This window comes from Marmota flaviventris, chromosome X, assembly GCF_047511675.1.
Source record: "Marmota flaviventris isolate mMarFla1 chromosome X, mMarFla1.hap1, whole genome shotgun sequence".
Taxonomy (NCBI): domain Eukaryota; kingdom Metazoa; phylum Chordata; class Mammalia; order Rodentia; family Sciuridae; genus Marmota; species Marmota flaviventris.
This window is the reverse complement of record NC_092518.1, coordinates 92,564,664-92,589,387: the sequence shown is the minus strand read 5'-3', so window position 1 is coordinate 92,589,387 and position 24,724 is coordinate 92,564,664. Positions and strand designations below refer to the sequence as shown.

The window sequence follows — 24,724 nt, the reverse complement described above, 5'->3', positions numbered from 1 at the left end:
CAAAAGAAAGGCTCTCATGCCCTCAAACCACTCTCTTACCAGCCTACCATCTGCTACTTTTGGGTGAAGTCATAGAAGATTCCAGCTTAAGTGCTTTTCTTTGAAAGACAACAATATAAGCTATTGCCACTCCCTAGCACTTTAGTGTTAAATTCACTTATCAGATATAGCAAATATAGAGACTTTTAGGAATGGGACACAAAATAGGTAACTTTGGTGGGGAGGGAGGGAAGATTTATAGCATTTCTCAATAAGGGTGATACTAGCATTTTGGTCAGGCAGTTTTTTGTGTGGGTCTGTCCTGTTTTGCAGGATATTTAGCATCTTTACCAGCACCCACTAAATCCCTGTAGTGACTCCAAGTCCTAACAATCAAATCAATACCTTCTCCTTTATAAAATGCCCCTGAGGTGATGGAACTCCCCCATATACCAACATTAGAAAAATGTTTTAACATAACTCTGTTTTAACATAATTCTAATGTTTTAACATAACTCTAGTGATCAGACCAGGTTGGAAAATCTGAGAAGCCACATAACATGAGGGCACTAAGTCCTTGGAAAGATGTTGTACAATTTATGCATGTTTTGGGAATATGAGTGTGTCAAAGGGTTCCTTCCATTATAAATATTCTAGAAGAGTATTGTCTAAGAGACTCATGCTAAGGAGGGTCAATGTGTATTCTGTTCATGGGCAGGTGAATTCTGTAAATTTACCAGTAATAGGCTAGGCGGAAGAAGAGGCCCTCTGTGAAACCCGAGGGCCATCAGACTGTCCAAAATTTCCATGCTAGCCTACCAGGTGCAGAGTTTTCAGCTGAGATTCCCTGCCAAAGAACTGACTATCTGAAACTGTCCAAATTTTATGAGAAGAGGCCATCTCTAAACGGACTACCATGCTAATGAATATTCTTGTCTCTGAGTCAGAAAACTTGTGGGTTACTTTTGTAGTTGCTGCTTACCAAAGGAACCCCCTAGATGGGACAGTTACAAAGAAATAACATCATCTGAGAAATACCAGGTCTCTGATTCAATTCTACTTTAACACAACAATTTGGGGGAGGAGGAGAAGATGGGCATGTAGCAAGAGCTGGTCACTGCCCAGATGAGGGCAGCGATAGGGCCCTGAAACTTTTGAAGGAGGCTGAAAAGTGTTCTAGGTGTGGATATGAGAAGGTGAAATCAAGACTTTTCCAGTTTTGCCAAGGGTTTGTGCTTATCCGGATTTTCACTAAACTCAGACCCTTCCATCCCACTCCTGAAGCTTGTGCCAGTGCCCTAGAGACTGCAAACAGTGAAGGAGTCTAGTAGTACACCAACAGGTGTTCTTACCTGAGAGGTCCAGCTACATCTTCCCCGAGCGTCTCTTGTATGCGCCATTTTTAGACACTGACTGACTGCCTTTTCCTCCAAACCCTCAGTATTGAGGCACGAGCCATGCTGTGTTTGAGCAGAAATGGGTGGATCTGAGAGCTGAATTATACTATCGTATCAACCCAGGAGTTGAAATGAATCACTCAGTGGTCAGTCTGGCAACATCTCACTCCCATATCATTGAATTGTCTACTAACACAAAAGTGTTTTTCTAGCATCCCCAAAATGTCCCACCAGCAATCCATAGATTAGCATACTGCATGCCCTACAGAATTTTGAATGCATAGAAGTGCTCAAAGAGGAAAGGGTCTTGAAATGGAGGCCAATTCCCATGTTGAAAAATACTATCTCAACCCAGGAAGTCTGCAATCCCTTGACTGAGCAGAATCTCTGTTCAGGGACATGAAGCAGTACAAAAGGTGTCTAGGGTCTATTTCTAGCCACAGAGACCCTGAAGACAGTGGATCTGTGAGCCAGTGAGGGCCACGATGTCCCTGAAGAGCTCTGTCTCAGCCGTTCAGTTATACTAAGTGTATCTTGTTAGGCTGGGTTCCCTGTTCCCATTTCCCAGTCCCTCTAGTACACCAAAGCATGAGGGGGATAAGAATTTTGCAAAATCACCTTTTTGTGAGTGGCAGTGGCACTAATATTAGCTCAGATTCACTGAATGCTACAGTGTGGAAGGATTCCTAGTGCCTCACAAGCATCATCTCATTTAATCTTCTAATTAAAGCTATGAGGTATGTATGTAGTTCCATTTTATAGATGGAAAAACTAAATCTCTGAAAAGTCAAGTGACTTCTGTAAGGTCAACCAACCAGTAAGTAAGTGGTACAGCAATAAACTGACATCCGTCAGGAGATTTCCAATGGGGCTCTAAAGCTACTCATTTGGGAAAGCACAGAGAAGTACATGCCTGCAGAATATGGGGAGAGAGGGAAGGGGTTTCCATTCTCCAAAAACAGAGACTTCAAATATTTATAATGAGGATCTGGTCAGGGTGAGTTGAAGGAAAACAGGAAAACAGGAGGAGGAGGTTTGTGCTATGGGGGTTGGTTTTCACTGTTCTCAAGTTAAGAGATGTTTCTACTCTATCCTGTCCTCCATATGGCTAAAACCCAAGCATAGCACACAGATCTCATGCAGTTTTAAGATCAGGGAGCATGTTCTCTGACTCAGCAGCTCAGTAGAGAGGACCTCATTTGGCTTGGACATCCCTAAAGAGTAAATATCTTGAATTATTTGCTGCAGCTGTACCTGACATCTGAAGAATGAGTCAAATGGCAAGTAAATAAACTACTTATTAAATACCTATTTGTTAATGGATTTTCTTTTCAATGTTCTTCTAAGAGGTGCCCTGAGCTCAATCCACAGTCAGTTTAATCATATCTTCCCGTTCATTCTTAGAGCTAAAAAAAAAAAAAAAAAAAAATAGTACTCACTGGTGGTCACAATACCCTTTGGCTTTGCAGCTTCCTCCCTCACTAGCTACATAGTTCAAAGAAGAAGTGGCCCTGTGAATTCCATTGTCAAGGAGGCATATAGAAGAATTTGGGCGTTTGAACTCAGACTGGCTTTGCCTGGCCTCCAGGCAGGTGAGGCCATCTTGATTTGAGTATCAAGTATAAAATATATTAGCAAAGACTCTGTAAATTCAGTCCCTACTGGAAAAATGAGAAGAACTTCAAGCCTACAGATGAAGAGTTTGTTGAAAAGACTAGTCAGAAAATAGGATTTTAAAAAGATCATGTGATTATTGCCATCCACATTCAAAGCGAGAGCAACTTGCAATGGAAACTGATAATTTCTTACTTGGCTCCAACATGCAAGGTCTTGGGTCAGGACATTTTGGGTGATGGAAACTGGTGGAAAAATTGTTTTTATTAGTGGTGGTGGTACTACTGCTGCTGCTAATCATAATGGTGTTTACATGGGATAAACTTTAGAGGGCTTTATATTTTTCCCAAATGTTTTCACATGCATTATGTCAATTAATTCTCCTGAGTATTGCTGTTGTATCATATTTTAAAGAGAGGCACGGAGTGATTCAAATATCTGTCCGAGGTAACCAGTACTAAGCAAATTATTTGACTAGATAGTGACATTGATGGAATCTTCCCCTGAATGGTGTTTCCTGCTGACAAATGATTAGGATTTCTAGTAAAAGCAAGGATTAAGCACTGAACATTACTGGCTGAAGCAACACTTCCCAAGGTGTGCCTCCTCCAATGCCCTCCTTCCCCTCCACCTCTGCCCCTGGGCCTTCCTTAGCTCACTCAACTTATTCTCCCTCTATCTTTCTACTAACTGAACCCTTCCTTTCCTTCAAGACTCAAAATAACTGCATATTCCAAACCACACTGATTGGTCTCTTCTCTAAACTCCACTTTAGTTCATGCATGTTTTTTGAAAACTTGGTGAAAGCTAAAGACCTTTTTCTTCAAGGGGTATATATGGGCATTTTTGCATATGTGCTCATGTACACATGTGAACACATGCACACACATACCTGTGAGAATACAATTTTAATCCTTTCGCTAATTTAAAGAAGGATTTACCCTCAAGGGTGGATGAATAAAATCTGGGAATAGGCACCTTGCCTGTGGAATAATCCTCCCCTATTGATGTTTATCTACCATCCTCTAGCGATTTTTCCCCCCAGAACTTAGAGCCTCTAGCTTTATGCTATCCTTGTTTACCTAGGGTTGACCTCTACTGTGGCTCCCTCTCTACCCATATAAGTAGTTTCCTTCTGTCAGTACTCAGTCTGGTTCAAAGAGCCAGTTCCCTTAACAGATAGATCCAAGATATTAAATGATGAAGAGATCTGCAGATTAATTAGGACTTGCAATTGATCCAATGTCTTTGAGACAGTATGGAGATATTTGGAGGGGATGTTCTTTCAGAACTACTATTCATTTCACTCATGAGAAGACATTTCTGTCTAGTATAGAATACATGGTACACACAGTTCTCTTCATATTGTTTTATACCTGTTATCTCTATACATAAATGAGATAACAGGTATAAAACAATATGAAGAGAACACAAAGGCAAATTCACTTACATGATGGTCTTCCCTAGACATCTATCTTCAAACTTTGTATCTCAGGTTCTGTCACTGTTGTCACTGGCATATCATTCCTTCACATAATTACCCCAACAGTTTTCAGTCAGAACTAGCAAAGGGGAAGAGGTTAGGAACTTACAGTAAGTGGCTCTATTTCCTTCTTATGAAAGAAAGACCACTGGATGGACAGCTTGTCCGTGGAGGCCACAGTGGTGGTGTAGAAGCAGAGAAGAGTGACATCAGATCCAGTAGTCACATTTACGAAACTGTCTGGGATGGTCACTTGCACCAGGTTAACCTGACCTGAAAAGATAATCATCAGAAAAACAATGGTACACATTTAGATTATGATGACACTTTTTGGGGTCACAAAACATTTTCAAAAATATCTTATTTAGAGAATCCAAAGTGAGGAGGAGAATGTGGAATGAACCATAAAGGGAAACTGAGCAAACAATGAGGCCAGGGAAAGGGAAGTTGCAGTGTAAAGATATTCAAAACCTAGGTGATGGCGAGATAATAGCACTGAATTGGGAATTCCTCCTATTTAAGGATTGCACACATTCTTGTCCAAGAGCCTCCAAAAGGTCCATAAATATAGATAACAACTAACCCAGTTTTGTAAGCATCAAGAGTCCTTTGAATGTGGGACTTTTAGTTTTGAAACTCGATAGGTCTCAAGCAAACAATACTTGTTTTTATAGGAGTTCAGGACTAAAGCCAGAAAAATCCCAGGCAAACTGGGATGAATTGGTTACTCCTTCCCTAAGACCATTGGAGGGGAATTTGCAAGATCAAAATTACATTCATAACAATATTAAGATGTTGTCTATTTTCTTTTTCATTCTCATTCTCTCATGAGTATACATTGGAGTTTCCCAAAATCTGCATGACATGTAATGATGTCATTGTTCTAGTGGCTAATGAAATGTGTGTTTGTGAATTTTTTAAAATTATTTTCTCAGTTTTAATTTTGAACATAGCACATATAAATAGAAATAATTTACATAGAAAAAGTATTTTGGGTCCTCAATTTTTTTGTGGTGATGAGATTGGAATTCAGGACCTCATACATGCTAGGCAAGCACCCTACCTCCATCTCAATAATTTTTAATTGAAACTTTTATTAAGATAAGTATAGATAATTATAGATACACATGCATTTCTAAGGAACAGGAAAGATATACCTTATGCATTTTATTCAGTTTCCCTCAATGGTAATATTTTGTAAAAACTATAGTATAGTATCACAACCAGGATATTGACTTTGATACTACACACACTGACTTTATTCATAGTTCTCCAATTGTACTTGTACACATGCAACTGTGAGCATGTATTTAGTTCTATTCAATTTTATCACATGTGTAGGATTGTGTCTCCACTACAGTCAAGTTACTGAACACTTCCATCACCACAAATATGCCCCATGTTGACCTTTAAAAGCATTGACACTTCCCTCATGTACCCCATCCCTGTTTCTAACAATTGACAACCACTAATATGTCTTTTATTTCTAAAATTTTGTCATCTCATAAATGTGCCATAAATGGAATCATGGTAAACTTCTGGCACTGGTTCTTTTTACTTGGCATAATTTCTGGAAAATCCACTCAAGTTATATTAGTAGTTGGCTGTTTTGGTAATATCTGATGGCATATATGCATCAGAGCTTTATTATTCACTAATTTAAGGACATCTGAAGTATTTCCAGTTTTTATCTAGAGTATAAAAGTACAACAAGTATTTGTGTACAGATATTTGCATGAACAGAAATTTTCATTTCTCTGGGAAAAATTCCCAAGAGTGCAATAGCTGGGTCATATGGTAGTTGCATGTTTAGTTTTATGTAAAAAGAAAAGTCACACTGCTTTCCAGAGTGACTGCAACATTATACCTTTCTATCAATATGGCATGAGTGATCCAGATTCTCTGTATCTTCACCAGCATTTGATGCTGTCACCATTTTCTATTTTAATCATTCTGATAATTTGCATTTCCCTAATGGCTAGTTATGCCAAACATCCTTCAATGTGATTATTTACTGTTTCTATAACTTTTTGACGAAATGTCTGTTCATATTTTTTGCCCATTTGCTAATTGGATTCATTATGGTTGTGTTTTGAGAGTTCTCTATGCAATCTAGATGTTAGTCTTCTGTCACGTAGTTTTATTTCTTCCTTTTGAATCTATATGTTGTTTCTTTTTCCTGCCCAATTACAATGGCTATATCATCAAGCACCATGTTGAATAATAAGAGTGAGAGTGGACATCTTTGCCTTGTTCCTAATCTTAGGAGAAAAACATTCAGTTATTTCACCATTAAGTACAAAGACATATGTTACTTGTAGATGCTCTTTATTGAACTGAAGCAATTCTCTTCAGTGGGTTGAATTGTGTCCCAAAAGAGTTTAGTCTAAGTCCTACCCCCCAATCTTCGGGAGTTTAACCTTATTGGAAAATAAAGTCTTTGCAGATGAAATTAAGTTAAAGATATTTATATGAGATTATCATGCATTCAGGGTTGGCCCGATTACTGTTGTCCTTATAAGTAAAAGGAAAGGAAAATTTTACACATACACACATACAAGTAAATGATATATAAAGATGAAAGCAGAGATTGGAATGATGGTTTTACACATCAAGGAATGACAAGAATTCTCAGCAGCCACGAAGTAATCAAGCCTAACAACAATTTGATTTAAGACTTTTGGCCTCCAGAAACGCGAGATAATAAATTTCTCTTGTTTTAAGTACCCAATTGTGGCAACATTTTATAGTAGCTCTGTGAAGCTCACATACCTGCTATTCCTAACTTTCTAAGAGTTTTTCCTCATGAATGAGTATTGGATTTTGCCAAATTTTTTTTTCTGCACCAATTGATATGATCATAATTTTTCTTTAGACTATTACATGAAAATACATGAAATAATTTTTGAATGTTGAACCAGCCTTTCATATTTGAAATAAATCTCCCTTGGTCATGATGTGTAATTCTTTTTAGACACTGCTTGATTCAACTTGCTAGTGTTTCATTGAATATTTTACTTCTAAGTTCATGAGAGATATTAGTCTGTAATTCTCTTTATTTGTACTGTTTTTGTCTGGTTTTAGTGTTAGGGTAATACTGTTCTCATAAAATGAGATGAAGTGTTCTCTCCTCTTTTTTTTAGAAGAGAATATATTAAAATTGATGTTAATTATTCTTTAAATGTTTGGTAGAAATATCCGCTGAAACTACCTAGACCTGGAGATTTCCTTTGTAGAAGCTTTTTAAATTATGAATTCAATTTCTTTAATGGTTATAGGGCTATTCAAATTATCTATTTCATATTAGGTGAGTCTTAGTAGGCTTTTATTTAAGTTCTAGTTTTCCTTTATGACTCTTGAATGTAGCAGTATTCTTACAAATTGATATCAAAGTGCACTTGTGATTTTGTGTTCTGGGCACCCTGATGTTCTGAGAACAGATTATGCAAGGTACACTCAACCATTGTGCAAATCATCTATAAATCTTATTCTGAAGGTACTTTTTTTTGTTTGTTTTCAAAGAATGTTTAGTTACTTGTCCCGAGACTACATTTTAAGGAAAAAGGATGCCCAAACTTGGAAGTTGCTGTTGCAAAGAAAAGTAAAAATCTACAGCGTGAGGAAACTGAGTGATATAACAAGGAACCCACATGGAAAGGTGAAATTGGTGAATTACTGCAATGGACAGTATATAAAGAATGGTACAGAACAAGGACCCACAAAGAAAGTCAGAAAGTTGGATTTAAAGAGATGTGACAAGCTGGGCATGATGGCTTGCACCTATAATCCCAGCCTTTGGGAGGATTGCAAGTTAAAAGCCAGCCTCAGGAACTTAATGAGACCCTGAACAACTTAGCAAGACCCTCAAAGTTAGAAATAAGAAGGGTTGGGGATGTGGCTCAGTGTTAAAGTGCCCCTGGATTCAATCCATTACCAAAAAAAATAATAGTAACGTTGGATTCAATTCCAGTACCACCTCCCCCAAAATTAGAAATGCTATCATGACAATTGAGATTAAAATTCATATGTGTTATATTATTGTACAAATATACAAATTAGACAAACATATGGGTAAGTCAAGGCCCTTAATGAACAAATGAACACAACGATTTAGTTAGGGAAGCATTTGTTGAGTATTTTTAATTCTTTATATATTCTGGCTATTAATCCTCTGTTGGAAAAATAACTGGCAAAGATCTTTCCCATTCTGTTGGTTATCTCTTTATTAATTGTTTATTTTGCTGTGCATAAGTCATTTAATTTGATGACATCCCATTTATTGATTCTTCCTCTGATTTCCTGAGCTATAGGAGTACTAACCAGGACATCTTTGCCTACACCTCTGTGCTGAAATATTTTCCCTTCTAACAATTGCAAGGTTTTTCATCCAATTCCTAAGTTTTGGATCCATTTTGAGTTGACTTTTACACAGTGTGAGAGATAAAGATCTAGTTTCATTCTTTTACATATGGATATTCTGTTTTCCCAGCACCATTTGTTAGAGAGGCTGTCTTTTCTGCAGTGTATGTTTTTGACACCTTTTGAGAATCAGATGATTATAGCTGTGTGAATTTGTTTCTGTGTCTTCTGTTCTGTCCCATTGGTCCATGTGACTCTTTTTATGCTGTACCTTGCTTTTATTGTTTGTTTGTTTGTTACTATGGCTTTGCAGGATAATTCAAAATCATGTACTATGATATCTCCAGCATTGTTCTTTTAGCTCAGGGTTGCTTTGGCAATTCTGGATCTTTTATTCTTTCATATAAATTTTAGGATTTTTTTTCTAGTTCTGCGAAGAATATAATTTTGAGGGGGATTACATTGAATTATAGCTTGCTTTTGGTAATATGGCCGTTTTAACAGTATTAATTCTGCCTACCTATGAATGTGAGAGGTTCCAAAGACTTTCTCATTTTTCTTACTTAATGACAGCAGTCATAGAAAAGGAATTTAGGGGGTTGGGAAACATTTTGAAGAAGTAAAAGAAAAAGCAAACCATTGTACTGATTATCCTTTGTTTCCTGGATTCAATAGCTGTATTTTGTGTTATAGCCAGGCCCACCTTGGCAGCAGACAGTTTACATGACAACCAATGCATTGATGAATTGAGAAAAATGCTTTAAGGTAGGCACAAATACAGCATTTTCTAATTCCATGCATTTTCCTTCTTGCAACATTATTCTTCCCATAATTTCCTTTCCCATGATGCCTTTCCCAAAAGAAAAACTGGTCTTCAGAGAGCAGCTACTCTTTCCAACATAAACTTCATTGGATAAAGCTGCTTTCCTCTGTTGGAGGGGAAGTGGATTCCTCCTGTCTTCAAAAAGCTCATCTCCTTTCTCCTGGAAGTTAGCCACATCTGTGGCTGTGCTTAAATGATGACTTTAGAATGTCTTTTAAAGTCTCCAAAATAAAAGGGATAGAACTGGGAATTTGATAGTCATTAAAGTTCCCAAGAACTTTTCCCTAAAACAGAGATATTTTGGAGAGATGATTTGACAAATATTTTTGTTCTTTTGTTTGGGTCTCAGTATCTGTTATGAAATTGATCAATGATAGTTACATGTGAACATGTAAGGCAAAACAACCATTTGATGGATAGTCTCAGTAAAAAGTGCTTAATGGTAGAGTAAGCACAGTTCTCACATAAGACAAAGCATGGAAGAGACCACAGAGCCTAGCAACAAATATCTGGCAAACACCTATTTTGTGTCTTAAGCAGTGCTAAACACTGGGGAAATCATAATGAAAAAGACAGACACATTCTTTGCCTGCCATGTCAGTGCAGCAGGAAGCCATTTATAGCACAGACCAGAATGGAAGTGAATGAAAACCAAGGGCTTGAGAACTATTAATCTGATTCAGACATTTCTAACATTTTAAAAATAGAAGATATAAAAATCTACAACTAATTTGATACATAGAAAAGCTCAGTAATATCACATTGGAATTCAGATGATGATTTCAAAATTTAAAGTGAGACAATATATTTTTGAGGATACTACACATTGTCTTGTAAATAGGTAATGATTGCAAGGCAAAACCTGAGAACCATTTTATTGCCTAGATTCCCAATATTTGGCCCCATAACCAACTCTTAAATTTTGGAAAAAAGACAGTTTTCAGACATTGTCCAACCTTAACATAGTAACAATACACTTCAGAGCTAAGAATTATGTAATTTAAGATTGGCATTTTTTAAATATAGCATCATTCATCTAGTGCATATTACTTAACCTTGTTAGATTACCATCTAGCCAGCACTGTTCAACGGAAACTTCTGTGATAATAGAAATATCCTATCTCCACTTTGTCCAGTTTAGTAGCTGCTATCCACATGCAGTTATTGGGCCAGTAAGACTGAGGAAATGGCATTACAATTTTACTTAATTTGAATTAATTTAAATTTAATCACGTGGGTAGTGAACAGTATAAATTTAGTCCTAAACTAGAGTTAATTCTGTGAATGTCAGGAGATAAACAGTTGTATTTCCTTAGATTAATTAATTCTAAATTGAAAAATTATTTAAATTTGATAAAGTCAGAAAAATATCTACGTTAACAGGAATGTGAATAAATAATAAGCTAAAGAATCATACCTGGTTTAAACAAAACTGAGGATTGCAATGCCCCTTACTGACTTGGCTGGATTAAAAAACAAAACAAAAATGTATCTGTGGTTGAATTATGATTTACTTCTTTTAAAATCCAGTGTTTATTATCAAAGGAAAATAATCCAAGGTGCATACATCAATATATTAAGAAGATTTTAAAATGTCTTGCAATTTGGTAATGGTTATTAATTCATTCATTTAATACCTATAATATGGTCAAGTACTTTGCTTATTTGGAAGATTATTATTCTCCTAATATACCATAGCAAAAATATCTCCCAATGAGCCATATTTAAAATGATGCATTTGGGGGCTGGGGTGGTGGCTCAGTGGTAGAGCGCTCGCCTCGCACGTGTGAGGGGCTGGGTTCAATCCTTAGCACCACATAAAAACAAATAAGTGAAATAAAGGTATTGTGTCCAACTACAACTAAAAAATAAATATATTTTTTAAAAAATGATGCATTTGAAGTGATTTAATTTACAGTAACTTCAGGTATAATTGCTTTGCTTTGAGTTACAAAATAATTAAACCAAGTGATCATCCACCTTTTGGATTTGACTGCAAAACCAAATTTTAAATATATTACTTCTTTCACATGTATAATACATATATCCAGAAAATGAAAGCAATATTAACATATCTTTACAACAGGTGACTAATACATGTTACAAGTATCTTGATGATAGTCATGAATTTTTTGTGGAAGAAATTTTTCATTACAATTACTTTCATGAATTCAGGTTTAAACTAAAACCTCCTAAGAAGCCATTGATTGGGCTATTTGTGTTTTTAGTAATCAGGTTTTTGAGTTCTTTATATACCCTAGAGATTATTGCTCTATCTGATGTGTGAGGAGTAAAAATTTGCTCCCAAGATGTAGGCTCTCTATTCACCCCACTATTGTTTCTTTTGCTGAGAAGAAACTTTTTAGTTTGAGGCTATCCAATTTATTGATTATTGGTTTTAATTCTTGTGGTATAGGAGTCTTATTAAGGAAGTTGGGGGCCTGATCCCACATGATGAAGATTGGGGCCTACTTTTTTTATTATTAGACACAGAGTCTCTGGTTTAATTCCTAGGTCCCTGATCCACTTTGAGTTGAGTTTTGTGCATGGTGAGAGATAGGGGTTTAATTTCATTTTGTTGCATATGGATTTCCAGTTTTCCCAGAATGATTTGTTGAAGAGGTTATCTTTTCTCCAATGCAAATTTTCTCCAATTTTTTGGCGCCTTTGTCTAATATAAGATAACTGTAATTTTGTGGAGATTCCCTGGAAAACTGGGAATGGAACTACCATTTGGCCCATCTGTCCCTCTCCTCAGTCTATACCCAAAGGACTTAAAAACAGCATACCACAGGGACACAGCCACATTGATGTTTATAGCAGCACAATTCACAATAGCTAAACTGTGCAACCAACCTAGATGCCCTTCAGTCAGTAAATGGATTAAAATGTGGCATATATACACAATGGAATAGTACTCAGCAATAAAAGAGAATAAAATTATGGCATTTGCAGGTAAATGGATGGGGTTGGAGAAAATAATACTAAGTGAAGTTAGCCAATCCCCCAAAAAACAAATGTCAAATGTTTTCTCTGACATAAGTTGACTGATCCATAATGGGGTAGGGAAGTAGAGCATGGAAGGAATAGACAAACTCTAGATAGGGCAGAGGGGTGGGAGGGGAAGGGAGGGGGCAGGGGGTTAGCAATGATGGTGGAATGTGATAGACATCATTATCCAAAGCACACGTATGAACACATTAATTGGTGTCAACATACTTTATATACAAACAGAGAGATGAAATATTGTGCTCTATAAGTGTAATAAGAATCGTAATGCATTCCACTGTCATTTAATTTAAAAATAAAATCAATTAAATATTTAAAAAAGAAAAAAAATTGACAATAGCAAATTAGCAGCAACCTGAATATCTACCATTTAAGTCCAGCAAAATAAACAGTTCCCTTTAATCCAAAAAAAGGAAGCCATTGAAAATAAAATAAGATTAAAATAAATCTATAAATTCTGAACCACATATGCTGGTGCACACCTGTAATCCTACTTACTCTGGAGGCTGAGGTAGGAGGTTCACAAGTTCAAGGCCAGCCTCAGCAACTTTGTAAGGCCCTCAGCAAATTAGTGACATGTTGTCTCAAAATAAAAACTGAAAAAGCCTGGGGATGTAGTTCAGTGATTAAGTGCCCCTGGGATCAATTCACAGTACATAAATCAATAAATAAATAAAATAAGGGGAGAGAGTAACACTAAAAAACACTACTCTGCTTATTTGTACAGAAAATTGATTTTAAATATTCATATGAAAATCATTTCTGAATGTTTAGAGTTTAGGAAGTTAATTCATTCCTTCAACAACCATTTACTATATTCCCACTATGTGCCAGGCACCATACTTGAAATATGATATTCTTTCTGAAACAAGTGCAGATGGGGCATTAAATTGTACATTGTTGGAAATATTGCCAATTGTCCCTCAGTAATATCTGGATCAACTGCAGGATCTGGATCAACTGAAGGATCTGGATCACTATGAATGGCAGGTATAGATCACCTAAATCTTCCTTTCTCTGACATCCACACATCTGTAAGTATAGCAAATAACAATATAGTATACCCTCTTTTTAGTCTGCAGGGCTGACTACCATTTTTTGCTTTGGACCAGCTAGATCAGGTATGCATAGATATACAGCATATAATATATACCAACAAAAACAGCTATATGGTAATTTAAGAAAAGACACTCTGAAGTAGTTATTGGTCATTCTGATCAGGCCTTGTTCTAAAAGTCAGAAGTAATATCCCAACATCATGCTAGATAATTTTTTAAACAACAGGAAAACTGCATAAAAGGTATGGGTTTCATTTTTAATGTAATATACACTTGCAAAGAAAAAATATTGATAAGAAATTCACCCAAATTTGAGTGGTAAGATTACAGATGATTTTTTTTCTTATTTACAACCTTCCTACGGTGACTATAAAAATGTTTATTTTATATATATATATATATATATATATATATATATATATGACATATATGTACATATATATGTGTTATAGTGAAATCATTGTAGTTGTAGATGAACAGAATGCCTTTATTTATTTTTATGTGGTGCTAACGATTGAACCCAGTGCCTCACACACACTAGGCAAGCACTCTGCCACTGAGCTACAGCCTCAGTCCCTGAAAATCATTCTTGAAACTGTTCCAAACCCTGTGTTTAGTATAGGCCAGGGATAGGCCTCACATAGAGAATTAATTGTCAGCTATAGACATGATTTTAGAGAGTTGGTGCAGAGGGCCTGGGGTTTGATCCAATTGGCTTGTGATTGGAAGCCCTTTTGGAAGGAATAAAGATTTTTCCTGTCTGAAATTACATTTAAATGAATATTCTGGTGTGAGGGAAAATAGTAACATGTGTTTCCAGCTATACAGACTGGTTAGGCAATGGGATATTTGCAGTATTGCCTTTTGGTGACTTGACACTGTACAACATTTTTGTTCAGCGTCAACATTTAGTAATGAATAGTTAAAGAATTATTGCTAACCACATGTTAGGTTTCAAAGTAACATTTTTTTCTAATGTTAAAAATAGTATAGGGGCTGGTGCTATAGCCCAGTGGTAGAGTGTTGCCTAGAATGCAGCAGACCCCAGGTTTAACCCCCCCCAGCACTGTAAAATAATAATAATAATACTCCTTATAGAAAACCTGGAAAGTATGAAATAGATGGTGAATAGAATCAAAATCATCCATAATCTCATCACCCAGCGATTACCAATGTGAGTGCATCAGTATATTACTTTCCAGTAATTTATTATAGTTTTGTGTTTCCTGCTTTTTAACTTAGTATTTTATCTTGAGCATTTTCTTGTTTCATTAAATGTACTTATCAAACCTCACTTTAAAGAGGATCTAACATTACCAATGGCTTAAAAATTACCTGATTTTTGATAAACAATAGTATTGTATTTACTATGAGGTTTAGGTTACCGTAAGAACAGATTCAAAATGTATCTGGTATTTGGAGAAAAATGGCTAAGGCATTTTCCAAATTAGTCATCTCTCCAGCCTTTTAACCACTATTGGGATTTTGACTCCAAAAATGAATTTGTTCTATTTGAATTCCTAAAATCATCCATGTTGTGCGCAATAATAAATCACTTACATGTTTTCCAAAATACAGTCTTAGGATTGGAAAACCAAAAATCCCTAAGCAATATTAGATAACAAAGTGCTCATAGAATCTCTGTCCTTCCCACATGTAAGCCCTGGCAGGCTTAAACCCAGGTTCTGCTTGCTGTAGCAAAGCAAGTCAATCACCGTGACATTAAGGGAAACACTAAATAAAAGAGAGAAATTATCCTTTGAAACTTTGGTTTCAAAGAGAGCAAATTTACTTGTCCAACTTTTAAACTAAGAAAGATAGTATGATTTTTTTTTTCTGAGAAAAGGTCAATCCTGAAGCCCCATAACACAATTTTACTACAGACTGGACTCCCAAATATTAACATGGCACATATTTGTTAAGCTACAGTTCTTAAAATTACTCAGCATGCTAATCAAAATTCCTTTGAAATATAGAGAGGAAATTTTAATACAAAAATTTATAATTTCAATCTAAAAGCTCCATTTCCAATTATCTGTGGTGGTTTGGAGATCCCTTCCTTACCTGCAAGGCAGTTTAGGATCAGAAAAGCCTTCCAGAATGTGAAGACCATTGTGTTGAAGTTCGTTGGGAGCAGTAGGAGCCCGTAGCTTGCCTGACCTAGGCTGAGTCTCAGACTGGCTTCTTCAATCACACTGAGGTTTGCCAGGCTTATCTTCTGGGCATCACCAAGCAAACATGCCTCTTTGGGCTTACTTATTGGGTACAGACCTTTCTCAGAGCGGGTTTGTGTTTCTTTGAAACACTTTTCATGGGGTGTGTATCCTTGATATATTTGCTACTGTGTTAATAATAAACCCATGTATTTAAATTCTTCTTGTTCATTGTACCCAGATACTCTAAGTCTCATTGTTTAAAATCAATCTTATTAAAAAATTGTACTTGTGTTGAAAGATACAGTTGGAAGAGAGCATATACAAATAAAAGTTGAGAAAATTAATTAATTTCAAATATTTCCATGAAAATCTTCTAGCAATGATTCACTAACCTTCTTTTACAAATTAGGTTAGTAAATTGGTGCTATAAGATTTCTTGGAGAGATGCAGTTCACAGGAAGGGCACATGGGTTTTGAAGCAACTCATTTCTATGTGAACAAACACTGGACATGTCACCTTTTTGGAAGCACTGGCAGTTGTCATTACCTTCCACCAAAACTGGAACTAGAATGAATTATTTTTTTGTCTTCCAAGTAAGCACTATAGCACTTATTCACTAACCTAATTTTGCAAAATCAGATTAGTGAATAAATGCTTGAGGACTTTCATTGGATGAGTCTAAACTTTTGCAGAATTAAGTTACTGAATAGCTGCTATAGGGTTTCCTTGGAAATGGAGGTTCACTAGGAGGACATGGGAAACTGCACAGGTGAGAAGGCTTTATGTGACTATGAACTTCTAATAGAGTTCCTCTCATGCTTAAGTTACACTAGGAAACCTAAAAGCCTCCTCTGGCTTTTTCCATATGATCACTAGGTCCTGTTGTTTTCTTACCTATGACACTCTCAAATATTTCTGTTCTCCAACCTTTTGCTTCCATTGTGGTCCAGATACTCAGCTCCTTACCTTTGACTCACCATAGCAGCTTCCTAAATGGTCTCCCATAATTCTTCTTCCTTTATGCTGTATACTAGTCACAGGCCAATGTTCCAACTCTAATCAAGCATTTTCAATAACACCCTATATGGACTCTTTCAGCAAGTCCAAAGTCTTTCATCTGAATTCCCAGCCATCCAAGACCTGGTCCTCACCTCATCTGAACTTTAACCACATTAAATCATCCACTTGAAAAATGCTATCAAGATTTATCACTTCAAAGCATTTGGTCACATGAAATGTGTGCAAGTTTCAAGTGATAGTTTTATGAACTTTAATTTACAGGAAATGTTTGGCCCCATCTGATCTTAGCCAAGCCAATTTCCCCCTACTTCTCAGAAAGCCATTTTGCTTCCATAAGGCCTAATTCCTCCTTCCCCATCCATGTTCATGTCTTATGCCAAATTTTGGTTCCAGGTGATTTCTGTAACTACTTAGAATTTTCTTCTCTCTCCTCTTCCTCACTCATCCAAATTCTTGGTACAAATTAGTCATGCTGTCTTATGTGAAGATTTTGATTAACTTATATACCACAGTCTCTGGGCTTCTCCTAGCATAAATTAACATTTTACTTACAGTCACTCAATATTTTATAGTTGGCATTTAATTGTTCTCAAGTAATTTCTTATTTATTAACAGAGTCTACCCTAAATCCAGAGATTGTAAGCTCCTACAGGGCAGTATTAGGTCTTATAAAGACAGCTCCCAACTTATGAAAAGGTTGTCCCAAAATGTACCCCAGAATACACATTCCTATAGAAACAATGGTATTAAGAGATCTCACTGGGCATGGTTGCACACACCTGTAATCCCAGTGGCTTGGGAGGCTGAGGCAGAGGATCGTGAGTTCAAAGGCAGCCTCAGCAAAAGTGAGGCACGAAGCAACTCAGTGAGACCCTGTCTCTAAATAAAATACAAAATAGGACTGGAGATGTGGCTCAGTGGTTGAGTGCCCCTGAGTTCAATCCCCAGTACCCCCCACCCCTGACAAAAGAAGTCTCATTCCTAGGCTTATGTAGCAAATAGTTCATCACCAGTCTGAATTCTGGGTATTGGGCCATAGAGATGGGGGAGAAGGAACAGTAGGAGACAGAGAAAGAACATTCCATTCTTTTCCCAAGACACAAGTCGTGAACAAGAGAACACTTTTTACCCAAATAAATACTGCATGTCCCTGACACCCACTTTCCTTTCTGATCTGATGTTCATTACCCTTTGTGTCCCTAGGTTGGTCTGAAGGAAAGTCTCCCCAGAATATTCAATACTCCAAAATTTCTCTTTTCTTTTTATCCTTATTCCTCCCAGAAATATTCATCTCCTCTGCACAAGCAGATATCAGTTCCATGTTAGGAAGAAAAAAATATATTTTTTGTGAACATTCCCCAATCTGCTTGCACTACTGAAAAATAGGAAAATTGTATTATCCCAAATAAATCTCTGATCAGGAGGACTAGCCAATGCAATAAAAGAGGAATGGTCTGAGGGAGGAAGTTTTGAGAGAAGAACAATTTGTAGAGTGGCCCTCTAGAGGTCCATACTAGCTCATTTCCGCCTTGGATATGCCTAGACTGCAAAGTCCACCAAGTCTCCAAAAGATCACTAGGTCTTGTTGTTTTCTTACCTATGACACTCTCAAATATTTCTGTTCTCCAATCTTTTGCTTCCATTGTGGTCCAGATACTCAGCTCCTTTCCTTTGACTTACCATAGCAGCTTCCTAAATGGTCTCCCATAATTCTTCTTCCTTCACGCTGTATACTAGTCACAGGCCAATGTTCCAATCCTAATCAAGCATTTTCAATAACACTCCCAGCCAGTGTTATGGAGATGGGGTGAAAAAAGAGATTGTAAATCTGGTGCCTATAAACCAAGGGCTTCCTGTGTTTCTTTTCATGCCCCATAAGTGATTCTATAATGTGTCATTAAAACTAGGACATTTTTGAGAGTGAAAGGGGCATTATTAGCAATTACATGGGACAGACAGCATAAACTGTGACAATCCCAAATAAACCTGGTTGTATGGCCATCTGCCTATAGGGGAGTGCTAGGCACAAAGTACAAGTAAAGAAGATCTTGTTAATTAATTCAATATGGGTGGGGGCGAAGGGCTGGATATAAGGGTATTGCCAAAACCCCTCTGCACCAGATATCTCATACAACATAAAACATTCTGGAACATTTAAGTAAAATGTCTACATTGCTGCAATTAAAATCTAACTGGCACAGGGATAATTCTATTAAAACAAACTCTAAGACATCATCCACATTCTCTGCTTAGAATTGAATTTCAATCATAATTGACTATTGCTCGAAAGAAGTGAGCCATTAACTGGAACACGAAATATCAGTCTTTGCATTTGTGTGGGGATTTATGATTTTAAACTGCTTTTCCATTTTATCTGTGCCACTGTCCAATAAAATATATAGGGAAGGTATTATCTACATTTTCTATATAAGAAAACTGAAGCTCAGAAACGTTGTGTCTTTCCCAAGGCCACATAGCGCGCATTAGAAGCTTTTCCCATCATAATGCACAGTGGCATGCTGTGATTATAATGTAACAAATATGCTACTGCCTCCAAGACTCAACCTTGGGAACTTTCAGAAATATGTAGAATCTGATTTATCCTCCTTTTTAACTTAAAAATTACAAAAGTAATATGCTTTGGTTGCAAAAAGATTTTAAAGAACAAAGAAGTATACAAAGAGAAAAATGTTCATTCCCATTTATTCACCCACATGTGTAATTCTGTGCTCAGGTTTACAGGCAACAGGAGACTATCATTTTCTCACACTATTTCTATGCACTTATACACACACACACACACACACACAGTTTTCCTTAACATAAAGGTACTATATATGTTGTTCTATAATTTGCCTTTTTCTTCTTAAAAAAAGCATTTCTATTATCTTTGTCATTATGTCCAACTACATAGGACTACTTTATCTGTTTTAAGGCTGCCTAATATTTTATAATATAATATAATAACTTATTTAACTATCCAATCGCTTAATTCTGAGATTGTTTCCAGCTTTTCATTATTATAAGCATGGGGTAACAAACATCCTTTTGTCTAGATCTTTGCCCATTTTTGTGATTATTTCTGTTCCTAGAAATGGAATCACTGGATCAAAGGACACAAACATTTAAACTTTCAGTAGACTGTAAAATTGTCCACCAGAAATTCTTTATAAAAATTGGTATTGTTTGTTGTTCCAATTTGTATTTCTCTAATGAGATTGAGCCTCTTTTTATTTTACAGGTTTTCTTGTCTAATTTGTGTTCCTTTCCCAGTGTACTATTTACAACCTTAGTCTATTTATTACATTTGGGCATCCTTTAATGTAAGTATATAAAGATGTACTCTGTATATATTATTAATCTTAATGTCTATTTTTGCATCTTTTGTATTTTCTTCCAATCCATCACTTTTTAAAAATCCACTACTTTTTAATTTTGTCTTTCACCATAAATTTTACATTTTGTTTAATCTATTGATTTTTTTCTTTGTAGTTTCTGAGTTTCATGACTTCCCTAAGAAAACCTTTCCAATCCCAAAACTATAGAAATATACCATATTATTATTAAATAATACATAACACTATTTATTTTTCTAATACTTCTATAATTTTGTCTCTTTATATCTCAGTTACAAAAACTCTGTCCTTCCAGTTGTTCAGGACAAACCTTGGTGTCATCCTTCATTCCTCTCCCCTCATACATGTCATCTAATTTGTCAGAAAATTCTTTGGACCCCGTGATCAAAAAGTTTCCAGACTCTGACCCCACCTTCACTGCCCCCGACCCTAGTTTGAGCTGCCAGCACCAATTCTCTATGTCACAGCAAATAACCTCCTAATTGGTCTCCTTATTTTCACTCTTGTACTTCTCACCCTATTCTCATAACAGCAGCCAAAGGATCCTTTTAATATGTAAATTAAATCATGTCTCACCTTTGCTCAGATTCTGCACTAGATCCAAATGTCTTTCAGAGTAAAAACTAAAGACTTCAAAATAATTTAAAGATTCATAGCTCATATGTTAAATGCCTTGGTGGACACATTCTAGGTAGTTGGTGAAGAGGGTAGTGATAAGAAAATGTCAATCCTAGTGTACTTTATATTTATCTTGGAGCTATGCTCTCCAATATGGTGACCACAAGCCACACACTGCTTTTTAACTCTTGAAATGTTACTAGTTTGAGGTTAGATGTGCTATAATATGCATATCAGATTTCAAAAACTTAACCTGAAAAATTAAAGCATAATTTAATTAATTCCTATGCTGATTACACTTTGAAATGACAACATTTAAGATACATAAAATATATTATTAAAATTTTAAAGTGTTTAAAATAGCTTAGAAGACCCCAAAATGATCTGTCTCACCAACTCTGCCACTCTCTGACCTCATCTACCATATTTCCCCTCTCACTCTGCTCCAGCCATACTTATTGTTGAATCTTCAAATAGTCAAGCATGGTCCCACACTTTAGAACATTTGTATCAGGCTTATTCTTTATACACACACACAGACACAAAATATATTTTTTTAATATCTTTATTTTTTTGTTTGTTTATTTTTATGTGGTGCTGAGGATCGAATCCAGTGCCTCACATGTGTGAGGCAAGTGCTCTGCTACTGAGCCACAACCCCAGCCCTTGTACCAGGCTTATTCTGCCTATGACTCTTTACCCTCAAATATTAGCAGGACTGATTCCCTCATTGCCTCAAAGTCTTTGCTTGATTGTCAGTTTTTGGCAAAGTGTTTCTTGCTCACAATTTTCAACTTCAGATTTCCCACACACCAGCCCCCTCCCAAAGCCCTTACCTTTTCCTTTTCCTCATAGTGCTCATTACATTCTAACATACAGTAGTCCTCCTTTATTCAAGGCTTTGTTTTACATGGTTTCAATTGCCCAAGGAAAATTTGAAAATAATTCATAAGTTTTAAATAACTTGCAGTATATTATTATATTTTTTTCTATTTTATTATGTTATTATTACTCTCTTATTGTACCAAATTTATAAATTAAACTTTATCATAGGTATGTGTGCATATGAAAAAAAACAGCATACATAGGGTTTGGTACTCTGCAGTTTTAGAAATCCACAGGGGCTCTTGGAATGTATGCCCCATGGGTAAGGGTGGGGAACTAAAGTACTACACAGCTTACTTGTTCATTTTCTCAGCATGCTAGAATATGAGTTTCAAGAGGGAAGGGATTTCTGTTTGTCTTATTCACTATTTGTCCCAAGGGTCTACAAATGTGCCTGACATATTTGTCAGGCTGGGGTTGTGGCTCAGTAGTAGAGTACTTGTCTAGCACGTGTGAGACACTGGGTTTATTCCTCAGAACCACATAAAACAATAAATAAATAAAATGAAGGTATTGTGTCCATCTACAACTAAAAAAAATTAAGAAGAACTATTTGTCAAATGGATGAATTTATGAATCTGAATTGAATTAATTTGGAATTTATTTTTGTGAAATAAGATGAAAAATTTTAAATATCTTAATGACCTAAATAGTGACAAACCATTTTGCCAATAGTGAGGGAGATTTGCTCTTTGAAAACAGGTTATTTAGGGCTAATTCTAATAAATAAGGTAGATGATCAAGTTCACTACTGCTAGTTTTTAGTCAAGACATGAGGTATAGTCATACAGTTAAAAGGCTGTTAACATTTGTGTATGTTGAAGGCTGGGTCAGAAGGCAGTCTGGGGTTCCCAAAAATGATTAATCTCATTCTTTTGGCACCAACATGAAAGAGAGACAGAGATACACAGACATAATGAAAAAATATGGGGCTAAAATTTTTCATATACATTTTAATCATCAAAATAATCATTTTAGAAGAATTGGAGTTTATTGGGCTTAATTATATATATTATTGTTTTGTACAATTTTGAAATTACATATGGATGGGCACAACCTAATCAGTGCTTACAGTCTAAATCTTTTATTTCAGTTGGAATGGTTCCAAGGAAGGTGTTTCAAAAATTCCTTAAGCAATCACAGCACCATTCCTTTTTCCAGTTGCCTACTAAGCATCTCTTATAGGCCTCGCCGGTATTTCAAAGTCCCTGTGTCTCCAAAACAATGCCACTTTCCATTGCTGGTGCCATCATTCTAACTCTCCATTGGGGTTTTCTTTGGGTCCTATCTTTATTTACCCTGCCATTGTACCATTACTAAGTTCTACTGAAGACACCTCTGAAAGTTATCTTCAGTTCTTCTTTTCCTTCCTCTCTCCTGTGCCATACTCTAGTTTAATCCTCATTATCTCTCATTTGGATGGTTACTGTAGCTTCAAAGCCCATCTTCTGTCCTCCAAACTTTATCCCTCTAAAATTCAGCCTTTGTAACCCTATCAGATAAGTTTTCCTAAAGTCCAATCATGTCATTCTTGTGCTCAAAAATCTTCCATGACTCTCTATTGCTTTCCCCCCGGATATAAACATTTTTATCTGTCATTCAATTGAAATCATGACTTTCCTGTCTACTTTCAGCTATTCATAACAACAAAGAATGTCAGAGCAGGCAAATGTCTTATAAGTCATCTTCAGGCAAAACTAAATACTCTCTGTTACCTGAACATGTGTCTCACTTTTATACCCTTGCACCTTTGCATTAGAAATTACCTTCTATTAGATCACTCTCTGAAGCCTAATTGTCAAAAAATATCTACTCATCCTATAAGCCTCACTACTAACTCCTCCATCGATTTTATACTAATTCGTACATGATGTAATCTTATCTTTATAGAATTAGTTAATACCTTTTGCACAGTATTTATGGTATAAGTAGCTATTCACTCACTTGTTCTCTTCATGCCTGTAAGACTGCAAGCTTCTACAGAGAAAAGGAACCATATTTTGGTGATTTTTACTCACATTTATATACTCATCTTTGGCCAGACATTACAGTAAGTGCTTTATATAATATGTTACTTAATCCTTCTATCACTTTGATGAGCTCTGATTAACCTCTTTTTGTAGGTGAGGAAACTGAAGCACAGGGAAATTAAACAATTTATACAAATCTCATGGATAGCAATAGATGGACTCAGGATTCATTCTTATTCTTCTTAACTCATCTCAGATATTTCCATTATATAGCTTGTGTCTTACTCCATATGCAATTAGGTGGTGTTCTGTTCTCTTCATAAGGTAGTACCATTGGTTCCTATTCCCAATCTGTATTTATTAGTTTCTCTTCTCATCCTTTACTGCATACAGCTAGTGAGCAGCCATTTTTATTTTACTTTATCAGTTCCCAGTTGTGAAATGACTGCCAGTCATCCCTCAAAAGTATTGTTTGTCAAAGCTTCAGTCCCCAGTGATCAACTAATTTCTAAAACTGAAGATCTAAGAGAAATTTTTTGAAGACCACATAAATGCTAGAGCTACAACTTCAACTGAAGTCAGCTGTCTCTGGAATATGTGCTCTTAATTTATGGTTACTTTACTGTGGATTTAAGAACCTGGAATGGTATTGGTACCTAGTAAGTACTTAAGAAATGTTTGGTTAGCCTCTTTTTGGTTTCACTTTTTTAAGTTTGTGGTATCCCAAAGTAACTATTTTCAAGGAAAGCACTCATTTGGATGCACATGGTCTGGTATATTTGTTGAAAAACAAACTGAAAATCATATCTACAACAATAATAAACTTATCCCAGGAGTATATGGAGTTGCCTTAAAAACAATAAAAAGAAGAGGAAATAATGTATAATTCTACAGTTCTCTAAACCAAGATGTCAGAAGTCCCAAACTCAAGACTGTAAAAAGTAAAACTCTGAAGTTAATTCTGTAATGCTCTAGTGATTTTAATAGAGTACCCCT

General features: G+C 36.0%; 1 protein-coding gene across 1 annotated transcript in view; it reads right to left on the bottom strand.

Annotated features, from left to right (window-relative positions):
• Vsig1 (V-set and immunoglobulin domain containing 1) overlaps positions 1–18,542 on the bottom strand; it is a 33,566-nt gene extending 15,024 nt beyond the window's left edge. Inside the window, exons 1-3 of the mRNA XM_071606081.1 lie at positions 18,497–18,542; positions 4,583–4,746; positions 1,332–1,439 (exon numbers count right to left, since the gene is read on the bottom strand). Of these exons, the coding sequence (XP_071462182.1) occupies positions 1,332–1,439; positions 4,583–4,746; positions 18,497–18,542 (318 nt within the window). The remainder of the gene's footprint in view (positions 1–1,331; positions 1,440–4,582; positions 4,747–18,496) is intronic.
• Positions 18,543–24,724: the final 6,182 nt, after the last annotated feature.